A 25,730-nucleotide genomic window follows, 5' to 3' on the forward strand; every position below is an offset into this window, starting at 1 on the left:
CCCCTTCCCCGCCCTCCCAGGGCCACTGATGGGGTCCTCGCCTCGGGGTCTGGGGGTTGGGGAGGGTCAAGGACGAGCCGAGTGGGGAGGTCGGGGCTTCCCCTCAGTAGTAACAGCCCTTTCTGGCTGCTCCCGGTGGGACTGACAAAGGCGGACCTCGAGCCTGCTGACCCCCAGAGCGGGGGCCCTCCTCTCCACACACAGACATATTCAGTGGGTGATCGATCAGCGCCTGGGGTCATCGCAGGTGCCTGGTAAATGGTGGATCTCCCCACCCCTCCTCAACACACAGAAAACAGGGCGAGCAGTGGGCACTGCTGCACTGTCAATGAATAACTCACCTCTGTAGTGGACCCTGGAAGCTGAGCAGGAGGGTGAAACGGGAAGGCTGGCTTCCCACTAATTGGAAAGCAAGGCAAATGTGGGCTGTCCTATGGCCCCTCTGCAGGTGCGGAATGGCGGGGTTTGTGAGCCCCTTTTGTTGTCGAGGACAGCTCCACGGGGGTCCGGGAGGTGCTTGCTCTGCAGACAAAAGTTGGGCAGTCTTGGGCCCCCTGAAAAGGTTCAGAGTAGGGTGGGCCCAGAAGAGACTCCAGGCAGGCCTGGGCACAGGCAGAATTAGGCTTTGGCTGTGAGCCTGAACAGGGCCTCAGATGTTGGGAGTGGGCAGGAGATCCAGGCTGTGTAAGTTGGGGATGTGAGGTCTGGTTCTAGATCAGCCTTTTCAGTCTGCCCTGGCCTGGTCATTAACAAAAGTGGGGCCAACGTCTTCCCTTTGAGAGACCAAGTGGCTTGGAGGGATTGTGGGCCTTCTATCTCCCCTATTTGTTGGGTTTCCTTGGCTGTGAAATGGGGTTACGTTCACCATGCAGGGAGCATCTGGTCTGTGCTGAAGTCTGTGCAAGTTGCCGGGGCCTCTGAATCGAAAGCATACTCCCTGCCTTCAAGGAGCTTCAAGTCCAGAGTAGGAGGGTGGAACTGGGAGAAAAGTGACCCTGGCTGGCATCACTAATGCCAGGCACATGCTGTATCATGTTTACTGGTCAGAGCAATCCTTCTTCCCATTGTACAGCTAGGAAATCTGAGGCTCGGAGAGCCTGAGGCCAAGCAGCCGTGCCTGTCAGAGTGTTGGCTAGGTGTGTCCATTCTGTCCACTGCATGCAGTGGCCTCCTCAGAAGCCTGGGAGGACAGGGGAGGCTCCCCAGTTAGAAGATGGTTGGTGTAGGAGTTAATGAGATAGCGAGGGAGTGGGCATTCCAGGCAGCGGCAAGAGCCTGTGCGGCAGCTGGAGGAGCGAGGCAGCCTGCAGTTCAGGCTGGCAGGAACGAAGGGCATTTGTGGGGGAGCACTGGCATGGATCGGGTGGGAGAGGTGTGGACTGGATATCCCTCCTGCTCTGGTGTGCCCCAGAGGCTTTTGGGGGAGGGGTGTACTCCAATTCTACTCAAGTAAAGCCCCAAGAAGTTGGGAGTTGGGAGGCTAGATTGGAGGGGCTGGGAGCTGCTCAGTGGCCTGTGGCAGAGATAAAGTGAAATCCATGTGCCTGAAATGGAAGAGAAAAACGCACTGCTCTTCTTTCTCTCCTCCTTCAGCTACCCATGGTATGTGTGGAGGGGCAAGGGGTGCTAGGTCCTGATTCACAGGGAGACTGATTGCAGAAGCCTGACCACTTTCCCTGGAGTGGGTCAGCGGCAGATCTCCTCGGTGGCCTGGCCAGGAGCTGTTCTGATCCCACCCATTTCTTCCTGTTGTCTCCTCATCCAGTGTTTTTTTTTTTTTTTTAAATTAATTATTATTATTACTATTTTTTCATCTCCCAAGGCTCTGTCATCCATCAATCCAGTTTTGATATCACATATGGGGAGTGGTTTTGTTGCTGCCCCTTGAGGGCTGGAGAACTTTGGCATGCAGTAGGCTCTGAGCAAATATTTGTAAACATGTAGGAGTGAGTATTGGTCTAACTATGGGACCCTGTGCCCAAGGCCCATCCCTGGCATGCGGTGGCAGGAGAATTGAACAGTAGCCCCGTGCAAGAGATGACCTCTGCCCATCCTCAGGTGGACTCTGTCTTCCCATGGGAAGAAACTTTCTTTCCTCATCCCTTGGAAACTAGGTGGGGGGCTCCTGGGCAGCCTGGTCTTGCCACAGTCCTGGGATCCTGGCCGGGTTCAAGACTTTCCCTGCTGCCCCCTTCCCCCCCGCCCCCTTGGGTGGCAAACAGAGGCAGCCTTGTTCCTGCTCCCATAGAGCTGCCCTGTTTTCTGCACACTAAAAATGGAAACCCCCAAGCTATTTCGGGAGCAGTGCCCAGCCAGGCTGTGACCACGGCCCCCCTGCTCCCACCGGGCTGTGGCCACAGTGTCCCAGCTTCCACCAGGCTGCTGGACCCTCCCCTGAGCCTTGTGCCCAGCCCTGTTCACTTTGGGGCAGCCTCAGGAGTACGCTGCTCAGGCCTCAGCTAGGATGAGCCGACCTGGGAGAAGCAAGCGCTTGATATTTTGCGCAGGCAGCTTGGCAGCTGGGTGATGGGAGGGGCTGGGCAACGTGGCCTGGGCACAGGCAAGTAGGGGAAGTGTCTCCCAGTCTGAGATGCATTGTCTGTCCCAGCACTTCACCAACCTTGGTGCTCTTGGCTGGGGACCACTGGGGAAGGTGGTGTTGCCATAGTTTCTTGCTTCAGGGACTCAGGAGCCTCAGCTGGGGCCCAAGAAGGGGTCTGTGTAGACAGCAGGCACCCAAAGTCTGGGGAGGTCCTGGTGATGGGCCTGGGAACAGCCAGGCATGGCACCTTCCTCCAGGACACACTCCACTTAGCCCACATCTTGGGTCCTGGCACTACTCTGAAGTGCAGGAGAGGAAATAGCAAGAGATGGCCTAGCTTCTACAGCTCTCTATATGTAGGGCTCCAACTAAGTACTCTCGAACGAGGGGAGTGTGCATGAATGTGTGTGTGTGTCTAAATGTGAGTGGTGGTCTGAATGTCTCAGGTGAGTGTGACGTGTGTGTGTTCCTGTGTGTCGATATGGATGTGTCTTCATGTGGTGTTTGAACATGGGTGGCTGTGTCTGTGTGTGTCACTGTGCTGTGTGTATAGATGGCATCTGCATCTCTGTGTGTGTGTGTGTGTGTGTGTGTGTTGTAGGCGTACACATGCAGGGTGGGTGGTGTGTATGCATCTTGCTGTGCGAGTGCCTGTCTGCTGAAGCGCTGGTAGCCCTTTGGGCTGGGACAGCCCCTGGCCGTGTAGAGGGTGTATACCTGGGTTCCTTTACAAGGTGAAGTTTGAGCAGAGAGAGGGACCTCACAGGGAGAGGGCCATGCTGGGGGCCTGGCTGGACCCTGCCAGCCGTGGGGCTCCTTCCTAGCTGACCTTTCCCAGGCCCCTCGGGTGCCTGGCTCTGCCGCCCTCCCCCTCCTCGTGTGGGCTCCGAGGAGGCGTCCTCTGTGGAATGTGTTTGGTGGCCAGGGGCCAGGCTGGGCCCAGCTCCACCAGCAGGCTGGGCGGTGGGGAGGGGGTGCTTCTGTGCTGCCTCCCCAGTGGGGAGCCCAGGGCTTCCATGTGCCTGCAGCCCAGGCCCCAGCTTCACACTCGGCTTTCCCCTCTTCTAGGTGACTCCCACACGGGTCATGCTGTTGTCTCCTGATCCAGCCGGCCCTGCCAGGTGAGCCTGACCTCACACTAGATATCTAGGAACAGCATGACTCCTACCTATTCTGAGGGCTCTCGGAGGTGGGGTGCAGCCCTTCAGGCCCCACCCCTCCGAGCTGGAGCCTCCTCACATCTCTCAGGCCTCTTGGTTCTGTGGTTATTACCCTTCTGGATTCCTGGCCTGAAAGGCCCTGCCCCCAACTCTTGTCTTGCTCTAACATTCTGCTGGCTCAGGAGACCTCCCTCTCCTTCCTCCTTCTGCCTGGGAAACCCTCATCCATGTAGAGCCTCTCCTTTCTTGGGGTCTGGGCCCCTCCTTCCCATCACCTGCTCTCCTGCCCCATCCAGACCCTGCTTCCTGGGCATGGCCTCTCCAGCCCCTCACCCTCTGATCTGGGGGGGGATGGTGAGTGGGGTACAGGTCTCCTTAGAGAATCGTGCCTGCAAAGAATGGGCAGTGTTGTCTAGGAAGTATCTCCTATTTCTGACCTCGTTCTAGTGTGTGGTCCTGAGGTCATCCTGGACATAGTGCCTGTCTAAGAAGCCTGGTCCTCCTCTGCTCACCCCCTAGGTTAGGAGGGGCATCTTGGCAATGCCACAGTCCTATCCCTTACCAGTGGCCCCAGGGTGCTCTGGCGGCCACATGAGCCCCACTCTCTCGACTTGTCTCCCTGCCAGGTGACCATGCCTGCCCTGGGCCCAGCTCTTCTCCAGGCTCTCTGGGCTGGGTGGGTCCTCACCCTCCAGCCCCTTCCACCAGCTGCTTTCACTCCCAATGGCACGTATCTGCAGCACCTGGCAAGAGACCCCACCTCAGGCACCCTCTACCTGGGGGCCACCAACTTCCTGTTCCAGCTGAGCCCTGGGCTGCAGCTGGAGGCCTCAGTGTCCACCGGCCCTGTGCTAGACAGCAGGGACTGCCTGCCACCTGTGATGCCTGATGAGTGCCCCCAGGCCCAGCCTACCAACAACCCGAACCAGCTGCTCCTGGTGAGCCCAGGGGCCCTGGTGGTGTGCGGGAGCGTGCACCAGGGGGTCTGTGAGCAGCGGCGCCTGGGGCAGCTTGAGCAGCTGCTGCTGCGGCCAGAGCGGCCTGGGGACACCCAGTATGTGGCTGCCAATGATCCTGCGGTCAGCACGGTGGGGCTGGTAGCCCAGGGCTTGGCAGGGGAGCCCCTCCTGTTTGTGGGGCGAGGATACACCAGCAGGGGTGTGGGGGGTGGCATTCCACCCATCACAACCCGGGCCCTGTGGCCGCCGGACCCCCAAGCTGCCTTCTCCTATGAGGAGACAGCCAAGCTGGCAGTGGGCCGCCTCTCTGAGTACAGCCACCACTTCGTGAGTGCCTTTGCACGTGGGGCCAGCGCCTACTTCCTGTTCCTGCGGCGGGACCTGCAGGCTCAGTCTAGAGCCTTTCGTGCCTATGTGTCTCGAGTGTGCCTCCGGGACCAGCACTACTATTCCTATGTGGAGTTGCCTCTGGCCTGCCAAGGTGGCCGCTACGGGCTGATCCAGGCTGCAGCTGTGGCCACGTCCAGGGAGGTGGCGCATGGGGAGGTGCTCTTTGCAGCCTTCTCCTCGGCTGCACCCCCCACTGTGGGCCGACCCCCATTGGCGGCTGCTGGGGCATCTGGAGCCTCTGCCCTCTGTGCCTTCCCCCTGGATGAGGTGGACCGGCTTGCTAATCGCACGCGAGATGCCTGCTACACCCGGGAGGGCCGTGCTGAGGATGGGACCGAGGTGGCCTACATCGAGTATGATGTCAATTCTGACTGTGCACAGCTGCCAGTGGTGAGTTCCAGTGTTGCCCTGCTTTTCCCCCTCTCTGAGGCCACTGGCCAAGTATTTGCAGCCAAGGAGCTGCCCAGAGTGTCCGAGGGCAGCTGGTAGTAGCACGAGGATGATCAGATCAGCAGATATTAAGTGCTTCCTGTGTTTCCTGGGCAGTGGTACAGTGTCTAGATGGGCTTGGACTAGGATGCTGGAGGGGTGGCCCTAGTGTAGGTGGATTGGGAGGATGTTTGGGGGTTCTTGGGTAGGGACAGGGACCTATAATGGAATGAGACCTTTGGCTCTTGAGCAGGAGAGGAAGGTGAGGTCGGGATTGATGAGCTGTAGCCTCAGGATGGATAAAAAAGGGAAGAAGCTGCACACAGGGTTGAGTCAGTGAGAGGCAGGAGAGGGCCCCGGTGAGTGGACTTGGAGCAGAAAAGCAGGCTGTGAGAGGTTTTGGAGAAGTGGTCCAGGAGCAAGGTGACCACAGAAACTGGAGGAAGCACTCCCAGGCCAGGGATGGGAGAAGGTGGGGCCACAGGCAGTGGTGGGGATCAAAAGAGGGAGAAGGAGCCACTGGAAACTGCCCAAGGACTAGAGCAGAACTGGAGATCAGTCCACTGCGATAGGGCTAAGGATGTACCTGGGGGGATATTGTCCAGGGAAGGGTTGTTAGGGAGGGCCCAGAGAGACTGGGGACAGGGATGGGGTTGTCCCAGGAGGGCCAGCAGAGAAGACACTGTTGTATAGGGAGAGCTACCAGAGCAGCTGCGGGAGGGAATGAGGTTGGCCAGGGAGGATGTGGCCAAGGAGGTTATCCAGGGAGGGCCTTCCTGATGCTTCTTGCTGCCTATAGGACACCCTGGATGCTTATCCCTGTGGCTCAGACCATACGCCCAGCCCCATGGCGAGCCGGGTCCCACTGGAAGCCACACCAGTTCTGGAGTGGCCAGGGATTCAGCTAACAGCTGTGGCAGTCACCGTGGAAGATGGACACACCATTGCTTTCCTGGGTGATAGTCAAGGGCAGCTGCACAGGGTGAGCCCACAGGAAGTACTGGCCCCTGTCCCAGAGTCTGGAGGGAACAGGTTGCTGGGGACCCAGCCTGGTTTAAGCTATCCCTGTGACCCCTGGGCCAGGAGAGATGACCTGAGCTGCTCTCCCAGGACTGGGTGGTGTTTACCTGTGATTTTCCTCCATCCCCGCTAGGCTGGTTGGTATGACTGCCCAGGAGGAAATTCTGTCTGTAAATTACTTCGATTGGGTGGAGGAGGGGAGGGCTTTGGGCCTCTGCCCATGGACTTGGATCCCAGACCCTGTGGTCTCTGATCCCAGGTCTACTTGGGCCCAGGGAGCGATGGCCACTCGTACTCCACACAGAGCATCCATCAGGGGTCTGCAGTTAGCAGAGACCTTACCTTTGATGGGAACTTTGAGCACCTGTATGTCATGACCCAGAGCACAGTGAGTGCCAGGCATAAACAAGGGCATGGCTGCTGGGAGGGGCCTCTGGGTGGGGCCAGAGACCCATTTGTGGGTGAGCCACTGGTGTTTGGATTGCTGGCCTCAGGTCCTCTTTGCTGTCACAGCTTCTGAAGGTTCCCGTGGCTTCCTGTGCTCAGCACCTGGACTGTGCATCTTGCCTTGCTCACAGGGACCCATACTGTGGGTGGTGTGTGCTCCTTGGCAGGTCAGATTCCTGACCCCATCCCAGTCCCAGCCTCAAGCCCACAATGCTCCTGCATAATTGTCCTGTCCAGAATTCCTGAACCTTAGTGCTTGACTCTCAACCCCTGACCCCCAGACACCCTGATTCCCCACCCCCATCCTCTGCACTGGGCATCAGTGCCCTGCCAGGGCAGACACAGGAACCTGTATCATACCCACTCTAGGGCCCTGCCCAGGTCCTCCAGATTGTAGGAGTCCCTACCCTATGAACTCCCAGTGGCCTGTGAGGGTCACAGATGGTCACACTGGTCATTCTTGCTCAGGTGCAGTCGCAGTTCTGAGTGCTCAAGGGGCCAGGGCCCAGAGCAGTGGCTATGGAGCTTCCAGTCTGAGCTGGGCTGTCTGCGAGTGGCAGCCATGAGTCCTGCCAACATCAGCCGAGACGAAACGAGGGAGGTGAATGATCAGATAGGGAGGGCCCTGGTGGGGAGGGCTCTGGGCATCAAGGTCTGCGTAGAGATCTTAGATCCTGGTGTCAGACATGTCAGATACCATATGGCCTCACACAAGTCACTTCTTTTAGGAGCTCGGTTTGCCCATGTATTTCTAACTCAGGCCAGAGGGTGTTTGGGGAGGCCTGAGGTCTGTTAACTGCTGGTGCCTGTCCACATTGGGTGCCCCATAAATGTGAGCCCTGGTCTGCTGCCCACTAGCCCCAACAGTGTGTCTGTCCTTGGCTCTCTTGGCAGGTTTTCCTATCAGTGCCAGACCTGCCACCCCTGTGGCCAGGGGAGTCATATTCCTGCCACTTTGGGGAACATCAGAGTCCTGCCCTGCTGACTGGTTCTGGTGTGATGTGCCCCTCCCCAGACCCTAATGAGGCCCCAGTGCTGCCAAGAGGAGCCGGTGGGTGAGAGAATGGGCCAGCCTTGGGGGAGGCCAGCCCCTGCTCCAGGGGATGCGGTGGGGTTAAGGTGTGAATCCAGGCAAAGAGCCATGAATGAATGCCTTTCTCTGAGTCCTCCCACTCCCCAACCACCTGAAGCCTCCATTCTGTGCCCTTGGACTGTATTCCCTCACCCCGGGTCCTCTTCCCCATTCAAGGGCTCAGGATATCGGCTCTGGGTCTGAGTGCACCTCCTTGCTGCTTAACCCTGGCCCTCTCCCCTTCTGCAGACCATGTCTCCGTGAGCGTGGAGCTCAGGTTTGGCGCCGTTGTGATCGCCAAGACTTCCCTCTCCTTCTATGACTGTGTGGCGGTCGCTGAACTCCGCCCATCTGCGCAGTGAGTTCCTCGCCCTGTCCCCAGGCCTGGGCTTCCCCGTGGCGACCCCTGCCCCATGGCTGTGCTCTGTGCAGGTGCCAGGCCTGTGTGAGCAGCCGCTGGGGGTGTAACTGGTGTGTCTGGCAGCACCTGTGCACACACAAGGCCTCGTGTGATACCGGGCCCATGGTTGCAAACCATCAGGTGAGTGTGACCTTGGGCTGGGCCATACGGAGGTGGGTTGGGGGTCCCAGTGTGAGAGTTTTTCTTATGGCCTGGGGTCTGTCTGCCTCTGTGAGGCTCTGTCCTGAGCACCAGAGCCGCTGTGTGTGACGGACTCCCTGGAGAACAGCCGCCGATACATCCCGCCTGTTTTGGGAGAGGGCGTTTGTAGCTGAGAGGCAGGGGAGGTCTGGCCTTCATGCCTCACCTCGGCACAGACACCCCTGGAGCCTTCCCCCACAGTTTTCTCCTGTGGAGAATTAATGGACTGTTTTTATTTCTCTTTTCCTTGGTCTCCTTTCCTCTTAACATACACTGTGCCTGCCTGCATCCTGTCCCGCGCCTGCCTGCTGAGTGGCCCTTCCTGTCTTCCTCTGCCTCCCCCTTCAGAGCCCCCTTGTCTCCCCAGCCCATCCTGCAAGAGACGGACCCAGGCCCTCCCCACCCACAGCCCCCAAAGCCCTAGTCACCCCTGCTCCTAATACCCTTCCTGTGGAGCCTGGGGCTCCGTCCACAGCCACAACTTTGGACATCTCACCTGGGGCCAGTCCTTCCCTGCTCAGCCCCTGGGGGCCGTGGGCAGGTTCTGGCCCCATATCTTCCCCCAGCTCCACAGAGTCGCCTCTCCATGAGGAGCCCTCCCCTCCCAACCCCCCAAATGGACCTGGAACCACTGTCCCTGCCCCCACTGACTTCAGACCCACAGCCACACCTGAGGACCTCTTGGCCTCCCCGCTGTCACCCTCAGAGGTAGCAGCAGTGCCCCCTGCAGACCCTGGCCCTGAGGCCCTTCCTCCCACAGTGCCCCTGGACCTGCCCCCTGCCACTGTTCCTGCCACCACTTTCCCAGGGGCCATGGGCTCCGTGAAGCCCGCCCTGGACTGGCTGACGAGAGAAGGCAGCGAGCTGCCCGAGGCGGACGAGTGGACGGGGGGTGACGCACCCGCCTTCTCCACTTCCACCCTCCTCTCAGGTGATGGAGACTCAGCAGAGCTTGAGGGCCCTCCCGCCCCCCTCATCCTCCCGTCCAGCCTCGACTACCAGTATGACACCCCCGGGCTCTGGGAGCTGGTGAGGCCCAGCCCAGGAAGGAGGCCTCAGGGGAGGGGATGTGGGGAAGATGCTACCCCTAGCTTGCCTTGTGATTCTGCACTGGGAGGGGGCGAGGGGCAGGGTGGAGTCTGCAGCCCCACACAGGCCTTGCCCCTGGAATCTGGCAAGGCAGAGGGCTGAGCTGGGCAGGGTGGGCTCCATAGACTGCCTTGCCCTTGGTGCCTGCAGGAAGAGGTGACCTCGGGGGCAAGCTCCTGCCCCTGTGTAGAGAGCGTTCAGGGCTCCACGTTGATGCCGGTCCATGTGGAGCGGGAAATCCGGCTGCTAGGCAGGAACCTTCACCTTTTCCAGGTCAGTGTGTCCTGCCTGCCGCTGTCCTTGCAGCCTCCTTAGCTTTGACAAACTCTGCACAAGCCCTGGGGAGCAGGAAGAGGGCAGAGTCCGAGGGCTCAACTCCAACCCAGAGGCTGTGCTGGGGGATCTGTTGGGCGACCTACAGGACTCCCTGGACCCAGCTCCTGAAACTGCCCAAACAGCTGTGTTCTCTGCCCTCAGGACGGCCCAGGAGAAAATGAGTGTGTGATGGAGCTGGAGGGCCTTGAGGTGGTGGTTGAGGCCCGGGTCGAGTGTGAGCCACCTCCAGATACCCAGTGCCATGTCACCTGCCAGCAGCACCAGGTGCACACCATGAGCGCCTGTCGCCCTGAGGGAGTCTGCACACCCATTTCTGACCTCTGACCATGTGCCCCATAGAGTCCTTGCATCCCAGCTCTGACCTGTAACTTGAGGCCCCATGGGGTCCCCATACTCCATTTCTGGCTCTGCCCTCCAACCTGTGGCTCCATGGGGTCCCTCTGACCCTATACTCCTAACTGGTCATTTTAGTCCTTTCTCTGACTACCCCCTCCCCAGGCCTGACACTTCCCCCAGTGCTTGACTCTGAACCCACTCCAATTTCTCCAGCTCAGCTATGAGGCTCTGCAGCCAGAGCTCCGTGTGGGGCTGTTTCTGCGTCGGGCCGGCCGTCTGCGTGTGGACAGTGCTGAGGGGCTGCATGGTGAGCCACCTGCGGGCTGCTGGGCTGGCGGCGGTAGCAGGGCTCTCCCAGGCCTGCCTCTCACGTGCGTCTCTGCCACCCCCAGTGGTACTGTATGACTGTTCCGTGGGACATGGAGACTGCAGCCGCTGCCAAACCGCCATGCCCGAGTATGGCTGTGTGTGGTGTGAGGGGGAGCGTCCACGTTGTGTGACCCGGGAGGCCTGTGGTGAGGCTGAGGCTGTGGCCACCCAGTGCCCAGCGCCCCTCATCCACTCGGTTTGTTGAAAGGCTGGCCATCCCTTCCTCAGTGCTGCCCTTAGAGGGAGGGTGTGGGGGCCCAAAGGTGGGAGGTTGGGGCTGCCTTTCCAGTTGAGTAGAGGTGAGCAGTCCTTGTCCTGGAACAGGTGGAGCCACTGACTGGGCCTGTAGACGGAGGCACCCGTGTCACCATCAGGGGCTCCAACCTGGGCCAGCATGTGCAGGATGTGCTGGGCATGGTCACGGTGGCTGGAGTGCCCTGTGCTGTGGTTGCCCAGGAGTACGAGGTCTCTAGCAGGTGAGCTGGCTGCACCCAGCTGGAGCATGGCACAGCCTGGGGCCTCCACGGTTGACTTTTCTGCTTGGGGCCTCCATCCCCCGCTCATCTGCCCCACTGTCTCCCTGTTCCTTGATTCTGGCCACAATGCCTGAGTGCCAGGGTTGCCACTGAAGACCCTGGGCGCCCACCAGACCTGTAAGTTCCTGGCATGGGCTGCTGGGGAATCCTTCCTGGGCCTGTCACTGCCCAGAGCTGACTGGTGGCTCTGCTTCATGCTCTGCTCACCTGGTCTTCTGAGGGACTGTGGATATATTAATAGCTGTGGCAGCAGGACCCTGAGATCAGACAGATAAACTCAGGGGCTGGCCTTCTCACCAGCTCACTCTTCCCCAGGCATTGTCCTGGGCTGCCAGGCTCCTCAGGAAGGTAGACTTGGAAGGCACACCTCAGAAAGGCACACCTGCCGAGGGCCAGACTCCACTGTCGTCTCTCGGGACCCTTGCTGCCTTCCTGGGGCTCCTGGGTTATGGTAGCCTGGCCAGCGGTTGCAGGCCCCAAAGGTACATGTGCAGGACATTCCTAAGGAGATGTCCACAAGCAGCAGGGCCCAAACCTGGCTGAGTATCAGGGTAATCTGCAGACCCTGTCCCAAACCAACACAGAGCAGATCCTCAACTGCCCCTCAGACATCTGGGTTCAGGAGGCCCACGGTGGGGCCCCAGAATCTGTATTTGAAATAAAGAACCACTCTGCTAGAGCATGGAGTGTCCCCTGAATGTGTTATGACTGAGAACTTACAGTGACTATCTAGACTGTTAGTGTTCCAGACCATAAGACTTTGTGATTTATGAAGCAATTGGCATATATTCTGTCTGGAGCCTCCCCTGCGTGGCTCACATGTCACTTGCGTCTTCCTAGAGTGTTTGCAACAACTGTGACAATGTCACTGAGTTGAGCCACTGCAGGCTTAACACTCTGGAAGTTAATTTGCCCAAGCTTCTGTTTTCTGGCTAAGAACCAGCATTTTCTTAGACGGTTCACTTTCCCTTCACATGTATTCCTCTGTCTGACTAGAGGCTTTCAGGGACTCTTTTTCCTGAATAAATCAAGTTTCTACCATGCTTTGAGTGGGTACTGTGCATGTGACGTGGCAGAGGACATGGGCGGCTAGCTGTGCCCACTCTTTTGCTCAGCAGCTCACCCCACAACCAGGCTAACAGGGCCCCTTTGTAAAGTTATGCCACAGATAAATTCTTCCTTGTTGGGGGCCTCTGGGGTTGAACTTAAATGATTGAAACCACAAATATTAATTCTCAGATACCAAGGCCTTCTGATGTGTCATAAAGAATTCCCTCCAAAGTGAGAGAGGGTCTCTGTCAATCTTGTGGAGGATGGGAAGGGGAAGACCACCTGACAGTGGGGCAGGGAGAGGGGCTGCCAGGTAAGCTTGAGGGGCCCTCGATGCAGCCTGGCACCCCCTAGCCTGCTGTGTGCCTACAGCCTCGTGTGCATCACCGGGGCCAGTGGGGAGGAGGTGGCCGGCGCCACAGCGGTGGAGGTGCTGGGAAGAGGACGTGGCGTTTCAGAGCACGACTTTGCCTACCAGGTACCTGACTGCTGAGCCACCCCCAGCTGCCAGCGGGCCACCCCCTCTGGTGACTCCTCTCAACCTATCTGGTTTTGCCTTGGTGAGGCTGCCAGTCCTGGACCATCCTGTTTCTCAGGCTGTTCCCGCCTCCCTGTGTCTGGTCTGATGCTTATCTCTCTCCCTGTCCTCCTTCCCACAGGACCCGAAGGTCCATTCCATCTTCCCAACCCGCGGCCCCAGAGCTGGGGGCACCCATCTCACCCTGAATGGCTCCAAGCTCCTGACTGGGCGGCTGGAGGACATCCGAGTGGTGGTTGGAGACCAGCCTTGTCACTTGTGAGGGGCACTTCCTCATCCTGCAAAAATCCATGTGCTCCAGGGGAAAGATGGAGGGGTCTGGGATCCTGGGGAGAGCAGAAAGGGGAAGAGGGCCAGTCTGCTTCTTCAGAGAGTGGCTGGACCCTCCCTAGCCGGCTGTGGTGGGAGTGCACCTCCAGGGACACCTGGTGGAGACTGCAGTCAGCACTAGAGGGAAGCCAACTGGGGCCTGAGTGGTCCAAGTTTCCCCTGCCTGCGCCCCTCCATTCATTCCCACCTCCCCTCCCAGGCTGCCGGGGCAGCAGTCAGAACAGCTGCGGTGTGAGACCAGCCCATGCCCCGCACCTGCCACGCTCCCTGTGGCTGTGTGGTTTGGGGCCACGGAGCGGAGGCTTCAACGTGGACAGTTCAAGTACACCTTCGACCCCAACATCACCTCTGCTGGCCCCACCAAGAGCTTCCTCAGGTGTTGGGCCAAGGGTGTGGCTGCATGGCAGGTGGCAGGGAGATCTTTGCAGCTCCACTATGTGGGGGTTTGTAGGGCTTTATGTTGGGGCACTGAGAATCCCATGCTGCTGGTAGGGGCAGGGGGTCATGTGGTTTGGGGCTGGGGCTGAGCTGACCTAGCTGGAACTGGGCTGTGCTTTAGGTCCAGGTTACATAAGCCATCTTACGTTACATAAGCTCATGGTCTGTTTCAGTGGAGGACGTGAGATATCGGTCCGTGGCCAGAATCTGGACGTGGTACAGACACCAAGAATCCGGGTGACCGTGGTCTCGAGAATGATGCAGCCCAGCCAGGGGCTTGGACGGAGGCGTCGCGTGGTCCCGGAGACGGCGTGTTCTCTTGGACCCTCCTGCAGTGGCCAGCATGCAGGACACCCTTGGGTACCCCACACTCTCCCCTCGCCCCATACCACACCCTGGGGATAGCCAGAGCAGGTGCCAGAGGAGGCTCTTCCCATTTTTGCTTGGCCCCCTGTCAACCTGCCTGTCTTCCTTCCAGTTTGAGGAACCATGCCATGTCAACTCCTCCCAGCTCATCACATGCCGCACACCTGCCCTCCCAGGCCTTCCCGAGGACCCCTGGGTCCGGGTGGAATTTATCCTCGACAACCTGATCTTTGACTTTGCAACACTGAACCCCACACCTTTCTCCTACGAGGCTGACCCCACCCTGCAGCCACTCAACCCTGAGGACCCCACCATGCCATTCCGGCACAAGCCTGGGAGTGTGTTCTCTGTGGAGGTACAGCTCCTACTTGGACCTGGCAGGGCCCCGAGACCCTTCCCTTGGCTGGACATCTCTACTGTGTGTGATAGAGAGGCCGAGACAGTAGAGCAAGGGCCGGTGGATGGACATGGCTCCTCATCTTTGCTGTGTCGGGGGCAGAGGGGGCTGGTGGGGGGTGCCTAGCCTAGGATCTGGCATGGGCTTGACTGCTTGGCTGGTGGCCTGGGTCCTGATGCACTCCATGGCAGGCTCTGGAATGACTGCATTTGTATGTTTGACCTGTGCAGTAGCTGGGTGGCGTGGTCCACATAGGCCATCGGGCTAATCCCCGAGTTGGCAGCCTGGCTCACATAGACATGCACTAGGCATGTGTCTTGGACATACACAGTGGGCAGCTGACGGACATGCGGGCAGACCACAGGTCGATATGCCATCATCACCCACCTGGTGAGTCATCAGACACAGAGTGGGAGCTCCGGCTTTGTTAGGTAACTGGGCAGGGTTTGGGAGACAGCTTTATGTTCTCCAGATTTTTCGTTCTGGAGAAGAAAGATAGGAAAGGGCAGCCAAGGGTGATGAGGAGCAGCTTGGAGGACACCTTGTGACTGGCCTGCATGCAGGGGACGGGTGCTGAGAGGCTGTCAGCCCTGCTGCTGGGAGTGGGTCTCAGGGTCCTTCCCACATTTGGGGAGGACAGGATCTGAGGGAAGGGTCCTGAGTGAGTGATCGGTGACCCTCTGTTCCAGGGAGAGAACCTGGACCTTGCAATGTCCAAGGAGGAGGTGGTGGCTATGATAGGGGACGGCCCCTGTGTAGTGAAGACGCTGACCCGGCACCACCTGTACTGCGAGCCCCCTGTGGAGCAGCCCCTGCCACAGCACCATGCCCTCCGAGAGGCACTTGACTCTTTGCCTGAGTTCACGGTCAGTGGGCAGGTCCCTGGCCGGGCTGGGCATTGACCTGGGCTGAACCCTTGCTTACAGGCGGCTCCCGACACAGGTGCAGATGGGAAACTTGCGCTTCTCCCTGGGTCACGTGCAGTATGATGGCGAGAGCCCTGGGGCTTTTCCTGTGGCAGCCCAGGTGGGCTTGGGGGTGGGCACCTCTCTTCTGGCTCTGGGTGTCATCATCATTGTCCTCATGTACAGGTGGGTGCAGCCAGATGTGGCTGGGCTGGGGCAGGTCGTGGGATCTGGCTGGACTGGGAAGGGACAGACTGGGCCAGGAGTCAGGAAGCATTCTCTGTAAATGGCCAGAGAGTAAATATTTTAGGCTTTGCAGGCCAAGTGGTCTCTGCTCAACAACTCAACTTTGCCACTGTGGCACAAAAGCAGCCAGGGACGACATGAAAACACATGAATGTGGCTGTGTTCTAACAAATCTTTCTTTATAAAAATAGGTTGTGGGATGGATTTGGCCTGGTTGTGGTTGACTGATCTCTAGGCTAAACTGTGCTGGGCTAGACGGGGCACGGGTGTTTGTGACTTGCTTGGGAGGGGAAAGGCTGAATTGTACTGGGCTAGGCTTGAGCTTGGCTGGCATGGCTGGGTTGGACTGTGGTGGATGAGGCCAGGGTGTGCCTGGGGATAGGTCAGGCAGGCCTGGGCCAGTAGGACTCATCCGGCCGTCCCCTCCTGACCCTGGTGCTGAGCAGGAGGAAGAGCAAGCAGGCCCTGAGGGACTATAAGAAGGTTCAGATCCAGCTGGAGAATCTGGAGAGCAGCGTGCGGGACCGCTGCAAGAAGGAATTCACAGGTGTGCCCAGGAGAACGGGCCCTGCCCTCCAGGGCTCTGCCCAAACCCGCTCCCATCACATGGGATTGGTGCCCAAACCTGGCCTCTTCTGCTCAACAGACCTCATGACCGAGATGACCGATCTCACCAGTGACCTCCTGGGCAGTGGCATCCCCTTCCTCGACTACAAGGTGTATGCGGAGAGGATCTTCTTCCCCGGGCACCGCGAGTCGCCCTTGCACCGGGACCTGGGTGTGCCTGAGAGCAGACGGCCCACCGTGGAGCAAGGGCTGGGGCAGCTCTCTAACCTGCTCAACAGCAAGCTCTTCCTCACCAAGGTGCCCCCACCTGCATCTTCCTGGCCTGCCCCTGGCCCTGCCCCTTCTCCAGGGCGTGGTTTCTGAGCCCGCCCTTCTGTCCCCAAACCCCCTTCTCCCACCCCCTCTCTTTGGCTGCAGTTCATCCACACGCTGGAGAGCCAGCGCACCTTCTCAGCTCGGGACCGTGCCTACGTGGCGTCTCTGCTCACTGTGGCACTGCATGGGAAGCTTGAGTATTTCACTGACATCCTCCGCACTCTGCTCAGTGACCTGGTTGCCCAGTATGTGGCCAAGAACCCCAAGCTGATGCTGCGGAGGTCTGTGTGGCTGTTGGGGCTGGGTGGCCCTGGATAGCTGGAGCTGGGGTGGGGCCTCAGGCTGGGGGGTCTGCAGGATAGAGAGGCCCGCAGCCCCGCCTGCTGACCCTGGCATTCCCCTTTCCCATCATCTCAGGACAGAGACTGTGGTGGAGAAGCTGCTCACCAACTGGATGTCCATCTGTCTGTACACCTTCGTGAGGGTGAGGGGGCAGAGCTGGACAGGGCTCCTGTCTAGGGAGGGTCAGGCCCTCTAAACTGCTAAGCCCTCAGCCACCATGCAGCTCGGACACTTGTGCCAGAGCAGAGACTCCTGCTCAGCCTGTCCTCAGTCCCCTTAAGCCCGTGTCCTGTCCCCTTTCCCAGTGTGCGTCATGTCCCATACACCTCTGCCACCTGCCGGGAGGGCCCTAACTGCCTGTGCTCTCCTAGGACTCTGTAGGGGAGCCTCTGTACATGCTCTTTCGAGGAATTAAGCATCAAGTGGATAAGGGGCCAGTGGACAGTGTGACAGGCAAGGCCAAATACACCTTGAATGACAACCGCCTGCTTAGAGAGGATGTGGAGTACCGTCCCCTGGTGAGGGTGTGCAAGTGTGTGGCCTGCAGTCTGAGTGCGGTGAGGGCGAGGGTGGAGAGTGTGTGGGTGTGTGGGCTCTGGACACCAGCTTCTGATGTGGGTACCTGGATGTAGAGCGGGGTGACCTCTGGCTGGTTGCTGGTGAGAGCCCATCAGACTAGTTTAGCAGGATGGCAGTTTAGAGCAGACCTTGATGATAAGGCCTCCAGGTGCCCCAGACTAGGGATGGAACCAGGGTAGCCACAACCAGGGTTTAGGAGGAGCCAGCCCTACCTTGGACCATGGGCTTGAGCTGTGCCAGGGCCTGACCCTGTCGGCCTGGCCCTCCTACCAGGGATGCGGCCTTGCCCACCAAGCCAGCCCCACTCTGGCAGGTCTTCTCTTTGGGTTGCTTTCCCCTTAGTTACGCACAAGGGTTCCTGCGAGAAACCCCCATTAAGGCCTGCTGAACCCCTCCCCTGTTGGATGGGTGGGAATATTTGCTCATGCAGGCTTCCCGAAGCTCCTTCAGCCTGGCCCATTCAGCCAGGAACCTGGGGATCTGAGTAATGAGGGACTTGTGCTCACTCCTTTTTTTCTGCCATTTACCCTGTAGTCATTTACAAGTGCTCTGCGCTAGGTGCTGGGGTCACAATGGGGAGGAAGCTGCTGTCCCTGGGGAAGGCAGGCAGGTGAAGAGACGAGAGTTAGGGAATGTGTGGTGCATGGGGGTCAGAGGCAGCAGCCCCTCATGAGTTGTCCCTGCCCTTGGTCTGTGTCTTGGTCATCCTGAGTGTACATGAACCCTGACGACTCCTGTGTGTCCTGCATAGACCTTGAATGCATTGTTGGCTGTGGGGCCTGAGGCAGGAGAGGCCCAGGGTGTGCCCGTGAAGGTTCTGGACTGTGACACCATCTCCCAGGCCAAGGAGAAGATGCTGGACCAGCTTTATAAAGGAGTGTCTCTCACCCAGCGGCCAGACCCTCGCACCCTTGATGTTGGTAAGGGCGTAGAGAGCCCCTGGGGACCTGAGCCAGTGTTGGGCCTGGGCTGGCCCCAGACCAGCTCTGCAGGGACAGCTCATCACTCAGGGTGGGGAGGATGCTGGGAGGTGGGCAGAAGCCGGCTTTGGAACATCTTTGTTGGACAGCCTCTCATCTGGGGAGGGGTCCTGCTCTTGGTCTTTGGAGAGGTTGAGGTTGAGTATGACTGCCCCGTGATGGAGGGGCTGGTGTCCCCGTGGAGGAGGAGTTGGGCTGTACTGTGGGAAGGGTATCCTCCAGCCCTGCACCCAGTTCTGCCTTGCCCTTGCAGAGTGGCGGTCTGGGGTGGCTGGACACCTCATTCTTTCTGATGAGGATGTCACTTCTGAGGTCCAGGGTCTATGGAGGCGCCTGAACACACTGCAGCATTACAAGGTAGGAGGGGTGGGAGCTGGAGGAGGGCATGGTGAGCTGGGGCTGGTGGAGGGATTACCAGCTGTGCTCAGCAGGTCCCGGATGGAGCAACTGTGGCCCTCGTCCCCTGCCTCACCAAGCATGTGCTCCGGGAAAACCAGGATTATGTCCCTGGAGAGCGTGAGTACTGCCCCCAGCACGGCCCTCTGTCCCTGCTGTGCTCAGCCCAGAGTCATGGGGAAGGTCCTCTGGGCCTCAGGGCAGGCTTGTGCCTATTTCCTTTCTGCCCAGGGAAGCTCTCAACCAGGTGCCCCCACCCCTGGGAGAGCTGGCAAGAACCAGGGGGCCTGGGGAGGTGGCACCTGGGGAAGGGTGACAGCTGTGGGCTCTTGGCACAGGGACCCCAATGCTGGAGGATGTAGATGAGGGGGGCATCCGGCCCTGGCACCTGGTGAAACCAAGTGATGAGCCGGAGCCGCCCAGGCCTCGGAGGGGCAGCCTTCGGGGCGGGGAGCGTGAGCGTGCCAAGGCCATCCCTGAGATCTACCTGACCCGCCTGCTGTCCATGAAGGTGGGGTGGGGCTTGCCAAGGTGGTGGGGCCTGGGCTGAGGGGGAGCATGGCCACTCGTGGGATTTGGGGGTGCTGTGGGGTTTGTGCAGGTACAGTGCCGGGGGGTGTCTGAGGCTGGGCTGCTGCTGAGGGCCCTTTGCTGACCACACCTCTCTGCTTCCCCCTTCCCACAGGGCACCCTGCAGAAGTTTGTGGACGACCTGTTCCAGGTGATTCTCAGCACCAGCCGCCCTGTGCCACTCGCTGTGAAGTACTTCTTTGACCTGCTGGATGAGCAGGCCCAGCAGCATGGCATCTCCGACCAGGACACCATCCACATCTGGAAGACCAACAGGTAGGGTGGGTGCTGGGTGGGCTCTAGGTGTGTGTGGGGGGTCTTCTCTTGTGCCTCCCCAGCACATTCATTGGCCATGCCTGCCCCACCCGCAGCTTGCCTCTGAGGTTCTGGATCAATATAATAAAAAACCCGCAGTTTGTGTTCGACGTGCAAACATCTGATAACATGGATGCGGTGCTCCTTGTCATTGCGCAGACCTTCATGGACGCCTGCACCCTGGCCGACCACAAGCTGGGCCGGGTGAGCAAGTCTGGGATGGATGTGGAGGGGGATGGGTGAGGGTGGACAGTGCTGTGTGTGCACTCAGATTCTAGGCTTTTCTGAGAACTTCAAGGAGGACTTCAGGGAGACCTCTGACCTTCCAAGCCAAGGCTTCATCCCAGGGCCGCCTCCGTTTTAAGGGATGAGCAAGAGGTTGGGGCATTGTGTGCCAATTCACAGCTGAAGTTGTGGGCAGCAAGTGCAGCCTGGTGTGGCTGGGGCATAGAGTGCTGGCCAGGCGTGGAAGTAGGCCAGGGCCAGTTGGTCAGGACTCACTCCTGTGGCAGTGGGAACCACAGAAAGTTTGGGAACAGGGAAGTGCTGTGACCAGACCTGAGAGTTTGTGGAACATTGTGGCTGCTGTGCATGGATGAGCTGAGTGAGGGAGTCCCACGAGGGCGCTGTGCTGTCCTTCTGACAAGCAGCGGCTGGGTTCAAGCTGGGCAGGAGGGTGCAGGCCAGGCAGAAGCTGAATGTTGGATGTGGGGGATGAGGAAGAAGGAGGAGGGGTCACACATGATCCCTGGGCCTCTGGCTATGGTAAGCTCAGACTTGGAGGAGGTGAGTCTGGTGTTTGTGGGGTTTCCAGGTAGAGATATGGATTGTTCAATCCCAGAGCAGCGCTGGGCTGCTGGGTGGGTTTGGTTCCTTAGGGTGCTGGAGGTGTCTGCCTGCCAGTAGGGCAGTAGGGAAGAGAGTCCAGGGGGTGTCACGGTTTGAGGGATATGTGAGGAGGAGAGCTGGGAAGTACAGGAGACTGAGTAGTCGGAGCTGTCCGGGAGCACAGAGGTTGGGAGTCTGTTGTCACAGCAGTCAAAGCCGGGAGTCCCCTGACATATGAGGTCCCCAGGGTGTCTGCTCAGGCATCCAGTGGGCAGGGCCCTCGTGTAATTCTGCAGGTCCATGAGTGGGGCTCTGCTTAGCCTTGACCCCCAGGTCTCAGTCGGCGAGGGACCTCTTGAGAGATACTTCCCTACACCTCTGGGAAAAATCAAAATTAGCTGAGCACGGTGGCTCACACCTAGAATCCCAGCACTTTGGGAGGCTGCGGTGGGCAGATCACCCGAGGAGCTCAGGAGTTTGAGACCAGCCTGGGCAACATGGCAAAACCCCGTCTCTACAAAAAATACAAAAATTAGCCAGGAGTGGTGGTGTGCGCCTGTGGTCCCAGCTACCAGGGAGGGTGAGGTGGGAGGATCACTTGAGCCTGGGAGGTTGAAGCTGCAGTGAGCCATGACTGCGCTGTTTGCTATACTTCAGCCTGGGTAACAGAGCGAGACCGTCTGAAAACAAAAAAACAGAAAGTTCTGTTCAAAATTGTAGCACTGTCTTTTGGGAGCCATTTTTGATTCAGATGCTGTCATCATGCCTATAATGAGCTAAGAACCAAAGGGCCACACCAGGACCCGCAGGGCCACCTCCAGGGTAGACCCTATGTGGTGGCTGGGATTTTTACCAGATCTTCCCAGTACCTACCCTTCCCAGCAGAACAGCAGATGGTTCCTGGGTAGCTCAGGAGTAGCCCCAACCAGGAATGCCAAGGGTTCCCCCATGGGGAGTTGTCAAGAAGGTGCGAATCCTGACTCAGGTTGACAAGAGGAGCTGGCCTTGGGTCCCTGCTCACGGTGGGCAGTGCCACCTCGAGATATTTCTCACCTTCCCAGCAGCTCTAAGATGAGGAGAGGTCCTGAGAACAGAAGTATGCTGCCCAGAGCCCATGGCTGCTGGGACTTGAACCCAGTTCAGTGGTAGAGGCTGTGTCTAGGTGTGTTAAAGTGGTGGAAACTGACTGGACAGACCTGCTTCAAATCCTAGTTCAGCCACTGGGGAGTGAAGTGGTCTGTGGCCGCTTAGGTAATGTTCTGGGTCTCAGTTCACTCACTTTTAAAATGATGACCCTGGGAGTGAACAGCAGCTTCGTGCCCTGCATACCGGGCTCTTGCTGGATCTAGATGGAGGCATGTGGAGCCGAGAAATTATTTCTGATGACATCAGAGGCTGGACGTTGGTGGAGGGGAGGGAGCAGTGGAGGCTTCCGTGGAAGGAAGTAGGCTAGGGTGACCACCTGAGCTGGTTTTCCGGGACTCAGGGGCTTCCTGGGATGTGAGACTTTCCTTTTCAAAACTGAAGCAGTGCTGGGAAACCCAGGACACTTGATCACTTGAACAGGTGATCATCCTTCCTTCCTTCCTCTTTTCTGTCCTCCTGCTATGTCCAGGACTCCCCGATCAACAAACTTCTGTATGCACGGGACATCCCCCGGTACAAGCAGATGGTGGAAAGGTATTCGAGGGTGCGGTGGGTAGAGGTTGGAGGGTGTGTGCAACTGAGACTCGGGGGGTGGGCTCTGGTGGGGAGCGGGGGAGTGGGCTTGTTTACCCAGCAGCTGCTGTGCCCTGTCTCTCTGGCAGGTACTATGCAGACATCAGACAGGCTGTCCCAGCCAGCGACCAAGAGATGAACTCTGTCCTGGCTGAGCTGTCTTGGGTAAGGCCTCCCTCTGCTTCTTGGGTTGGACATAGGCCTCCTGCCACAACAGTCCTGTCCACTTCACACTGCCCCTTTGCAAGGAAGCCCTTGGGAACCTCAGTAGCCCTGTGAGCTGGTTGGGGCAGGAAACATAAGTACAGAATGTTCCAACTGCCACTGAAAGACCAGAGCTCCCACCATCTCATCACAGAACAAGCAGGGGTCTTGTCCTGGCAGCTGCCACATACCCTGATTCAGCCAGGCACTTGTAAGGTAGCTGGGATTCAGCCTCAGGCCTGCCTGGGTCTGCCTGTGTGCATCTTCCCACTGCTGTGCCTCCCTTGGTGGCACAAGTGTCCCCTCCACTTCCCCCATTCCTAAAACAGCCCTAAAATGTAACTCCAGGGAGTTATGAACAATGTTTCTGAAATGTTGATGGTGATGACAGCCACAACCACAACACTAATAGCAGCTGTAATTTTGGGGTGTTGTGTGTGAAGCCCTTCATGGGGTGCTTTGATTGTCTTACTTGATCCTCACAAGAACTCCACAAGTTAAGTGACACTGACTCCATCATCCAGGTGAGGAAGTTGAGGCTCAGAGATGTCCCCATGGAGGGGCCTGAGAGTGACCTCAGGAAATACTTGAGTTAGGCCAGAGCAGAATCATGCTGGGCTGTCAGCCTGCAAGTGACATCAGTGCCACTTGGCTCCGGAGTCACCTGGGTGGCAGAGGGTCTGGGCTAGAACCTTAAGGGATTGAGAGAGGCAGGGCTCCAGTGGAAACCCCAGACCTTGCTGAAGCAGGTAGACCTGAGCTGTCTTCCTACCACGGAGACCCTCTTGGCGCTGCCCTGTTCTGTCACCATCTGGCACGCCTGGCCTGGGGTCCCTGGGCCATGGAGGGGACTCTGCTTCCCACTGTAGTGCCCATCCCATTCCCTACCTCTCAGGTCCCTTTCTCCCCCAACCCTTCCCTGGGGTCCTGGGCCACCTCCTGTGGCTGTCTGTACCCCTCATCTCTCTCACCTTTCATTTGGCCTCTTTCCTAGAACTACTCTGGAGACCTCGGGGCGCGAGTGGCCCTGCATGAACTCTACAAGTACATCAACAAGTACTATGACCAGGTGGGCAGGCCCTGGACCCCAACTGGGAGGCTGACCCAAGGCATCCCAGGAGACTTAAGGGGCTCTGACCCTGTGACTCATGGTGGGGGCTTTGGTCTTCCCCAGGAACAGCGTAGTGGGGGACCGGGCCCCTGGGCGGCTTGGGAAGTGTTCTCCAGGCGGGTTTCCTGGCATTGACTGTACTCTCACTTGTCCCACCACTCCCCATTCCGGCTCCCCAGCAGGATGGCGAGGCACAGTGCTGGTGGTTGTGGGGGCCAAGGGGTCTACCAGGGCCTGGAGGTGGTGTGCATTTGCTGAGTTGGCAGCATGTTGGGCACGGCCAACATGCAGGTGCAGGCCTGGCTTGGCTGCATGAGCTGAGAAGAGGAGAGTCCAGGCACACGGGCTGGGGTGTGAGGGTACACTGGAGCTGGTGAATCTTTTTGGACAATCCCTGGGCTGGGCCTGAAGAGCTGAGCACCTGCCAGTCAACCTGCTGGGAGCCTGATGGAATAGTCCACTTAGATGTTTGTGTGGCACCAGTGAAGTGACTGTTGCTGCTCAGAGATGAGGAACCTGCCTCATGGCCCACAGTCTTCCTGGGCATGGTATGGGCCATGGCATGGGGCATGGGGGAGGCAGAGTGTAATGCAGGCATGTCCTCTCGTGGAGACATAGTGGGCAGTGGCTGTTTTCCAAAGTGCTGCTGCCCTCCGGTTCCTACTGGCTCCCTTGGTGGCAGCCCCCAATTTGTGGTTGGTGTTTGATCAGTGTCTGTTTTCTCAGCACATGTGTCTGGTCATTCTTGGGTCTCTGCCCCTTGTCTGGCACCAGGCAGATAGGAACTTGGGAAATGCTGTTGCCGGGCAGGTGGGTGAGCCAGGATGGCTGCATCAGGGCTTCTGAGGGGCTCGGTACTGAGTCAGGTCCTTCATTTCCTACCTTATTCGTCCAGAAACGGTGGCTTTGATGTTATTACCCCTCCTGCTGGCGAGGCCCTGAGGTCACAGAAAGTACGTGAAGTGACTGGCTGGGTTTCTTGGCTTCCTATCCCACTTGTACCACAGCGTCTTAGGAGGGCTGTTGAATTTTGCAGCAAACACGTTGGCCAAAGAAGTCTCCTCTGATGGCATCGGTCTCTGTTTCAGATCATCACTGCCCTGGAGGAGGATGGCACGGCCCAGAAGATGCAGCTGGGCTATCGGCTCCAGCAGATTGCAGCTGCTGTGGAAAACAAGGTCACAGATCTATAGGGACCCAGGAGCCACGGCCTGCTATTGCTTCAGCCCGGCCTGGGCAGCCCTGGAAGCTCGGGGGGAGAGGCCACCTTCTTAGGTGCCTGTAGTGACTGACAAGCAGTTAGTGGAAGGTGACTCACAGTCTCCTGGTGGCTCTGGCCTCGGCCCTGCTGGACCCACCTCCTAGGCCAGGGGCCTCAAGGCTCATGGGGTAGGACCTAGCCTGCTTCCCGAGTCCAGGGACCCTATGACACCGGTCTGCAGGGAGTTGGGGACTGAGGGCTTCCAGAGAGTGGCCGGAAGAGCCTCCAGGCCCCTGGGGAGACTGTGCTGTTCCTGAACACTGGCCTTGGCTGCACTGGGATTCGGAGAGGAAGGAGGAGAGCCCCACACTTCCTGTCTGCCTCCTCCACCATTCCTGACCTCAGTTGAGCTGCCTCTGGCCTCGTTGCTGCTGCCACATCCTAGGTCTAAGAGTTGAATGCCTCTCCTAGGCCACTGCAGACTGACCCCTCAGCAGGGCTGGCTGTCACAGGGCCACCCTGCCTCACAGGGAGCCATGGTGAGGGCCATCTGCTGCAGGGGGGGTCTTGGGGAGAGTGGTGGCTCAGTTGACCCAGCTCTTCATTAAAGGATAACACACTGCACTGAGTCTGATGTGTGAGCCTGGCCCAGCCCCCGGCTACTAGGAGGACGGCAGCTGTGCCTGACAGGTACCAGGGGGATGTAGTATCTGGGCCCTGGGGAAGTCTCATGGTCCCCCATCATATCCCAGACTGCAGGGCTGGCTGAGGCTCTCCTTGACTCCTGGGCAGGGCCTGGTGGGGTCAAGGCTTCCATGAAGGAAGTAAGAACCCCATCTGGGGCAGGGCTGGTGACTGAGATAGAGGGGTCTGCAGTCTCTTCAGGGGGGCCTGCTTTATCTGCAGTTTGCTTATTCTCACTTCTCCACTCATGTTCTATTTATCTTGAAAGGGACTAGGAAAGGATGACATAATTACAGGCAACTCTAGGCAGAGGGGGTCTTGAGGGCTGTTTTCCATGGTCCTGTTCCTGGACTTAGGGTTTCT

The 25,730-nt window shown here is 58.6% G+C and overlaps 1 protein-coding gene across 2 annotated transcripts in view; it reads left to right on the top strand.

Moving 5' to 3' along the window:
- PLXNB1 (plexin B1) overlaps positions 1 to 25,307 on the top strand; it is a 26,410-nt gene extending 1,103 nt beyond the window's left edge. The window contains exons 2-38 of one of the 2 annotated variants that reach the window (XM_011980998.1): positions 3,611 to 3,663; positions 4,329 to 5,441; positions 6,280 to 6,462; positions 6,760 to 6,888; positions 7,014 to 7,114; positions 7,416 to 7,548; positions 7,842 to 7,998; positions 8,269 to 8,377; positions 8,452 to 8,560; positions 8,969 to 9,649; positions 9,860 to 9,982; positions 10,187 to 10,309; positions 10,595 to 10,688; positions 10,774 to 10,946; positions 11,075 to 11,226; positions 12,709 to 12,814; positions 12,996 to 13,132; positions 13,404 to 13,580; positions 13,816 to 13,987; positions 14,121 to 14,363; positions 15,095 to 15,271; positions 15,348 to 15,496; positions 16,003 to 16,103; positions 16,203 to 16,420; positions 16,541 to 16,719; positions 16,856 to 16,922; positions 17,152 to 17,298; positions 18,111 to 18,279; positions 18,593 to 18,696; positions 18,771 to 18,855; positions 19,074 to 19,246; positions 19,421 to 19,581; positions 19,677 to 19,824; positions 22,064 to 22,128; positions 22,257 to 22,332; positions 23,366 to 23,440; positions 24,571 to 25,307. In XM_011980998.1, coding sequence (XP_011836388.1) covers positions 4,335 to 5,441; positions 6,280 to 6,462; positions 6,760 to 6,888; positions 7,014 to 7,114; positions 7,416 to 7,548; positions 7,842 to 7,998; positions 8,269 to 8,377; positions 8,452 to 8,560; positions 8,969 to 9,649; positions 9,860 to 9,982; positions 10,187 to 10,309; positions 10,595 to 10,688; positions 10,774 to 10,946; positions 11,075 to 11,226; positions 12,709 to 12,814; positions 12,996 to 13,132; positions 13,404 to 13,580; positions 13,816 to 13,987; positions 14,121 to 14,363; positions 15,095 to 15,271; positions 15,348 to 15,496; positions 16,003 to 16,103; positions 16,203 to 16,420; positions 16,541 to 16,719; positions 16,856 to 16,922; positions 17,152 to 17,298; positions 18,111 to 18,279; positions 18,593 to 18,696; positions 18,771 to 18,855; positions 19,074 to 19,246; positions 19,421 to 19,581; positions 19,677 to 19,824; positions 22,064 to 22,128; positions 22,257 to 22,332; positions 23,366 to 23,440; positions 24,571 to 24,675 — 6,408 coding nt within the window. In that variant the 5' untranslated portion in view covers positions 3,611 to 3,663; positions 4,329 to 4,334 and the 3' untranslated portion in view covers positions 24,676 to 25,307. Of the gene's footprint in view, positions 1 to 3,610; positions 3,664 to 4,328; positions 5,442 to 6,279; positions 6,463 to 6,759; positions 6,889 to 7,013; positions 7,115 to 7,415; positions 7,549 to 7,841; positions 7,999 to 8,268; positions 8,378 to 8,451; positions 8,561 to 8,968; positions 9,650 to 9,859; positions 9,983 to 10,186; positions 10,310 to 10,594; positions 10,689 to 10,773; positions 10,947 to 11,074; positions 11,227 to 12,708; positions 12,815 to 12,995; positions 13,133 to 13,403; positions 13,581 to 13,815; positions 13,988 to 14,120; positions 14,364 to 15,094; positions 15,272 to 15,347; positions 15,497 to 16,002; positions 16,104 to 16,202; positions 16,421 to 16,540; positions 16,720 to 16,855; positions 16,923 to 17,151; positions 17,299 to 18,110; positions 18,280 to 18,592; positions 18,697 to 18,767; positions 18,856 to 19,073; positions 19,247 to 19,420; positions 19,582 to 19,676; positions 19,825 to 22,063; positions 22,129 to 22,256; positions 22,333 to 23,365; positions 23,441 to 24,570 lie in introns of both variants that reach the window. The other variant, XM_011980999.1, reaches the window with a different exon arrangement.
- The last annotated feature ends 423 nt before the right edge of the window (positions 25,308 to 25,730 follow it).

Source organism: Mandrillus leucophaeus, unplaced genomic scaffold (assembly GCF_000951045.1).
Source record: "Mandrillus leucophaeus isolate KB7577 unplaced genomic scaffold, Mleu.le_1.0 Scaffold22, whole genome shotgun sequence".
Lineage (NCBI taxonomy): Eukaryota > Metazoa > Chordata > Mammalia > Primates > Cercopithecidae > Mandrillus > Mandrillus leucophaeus.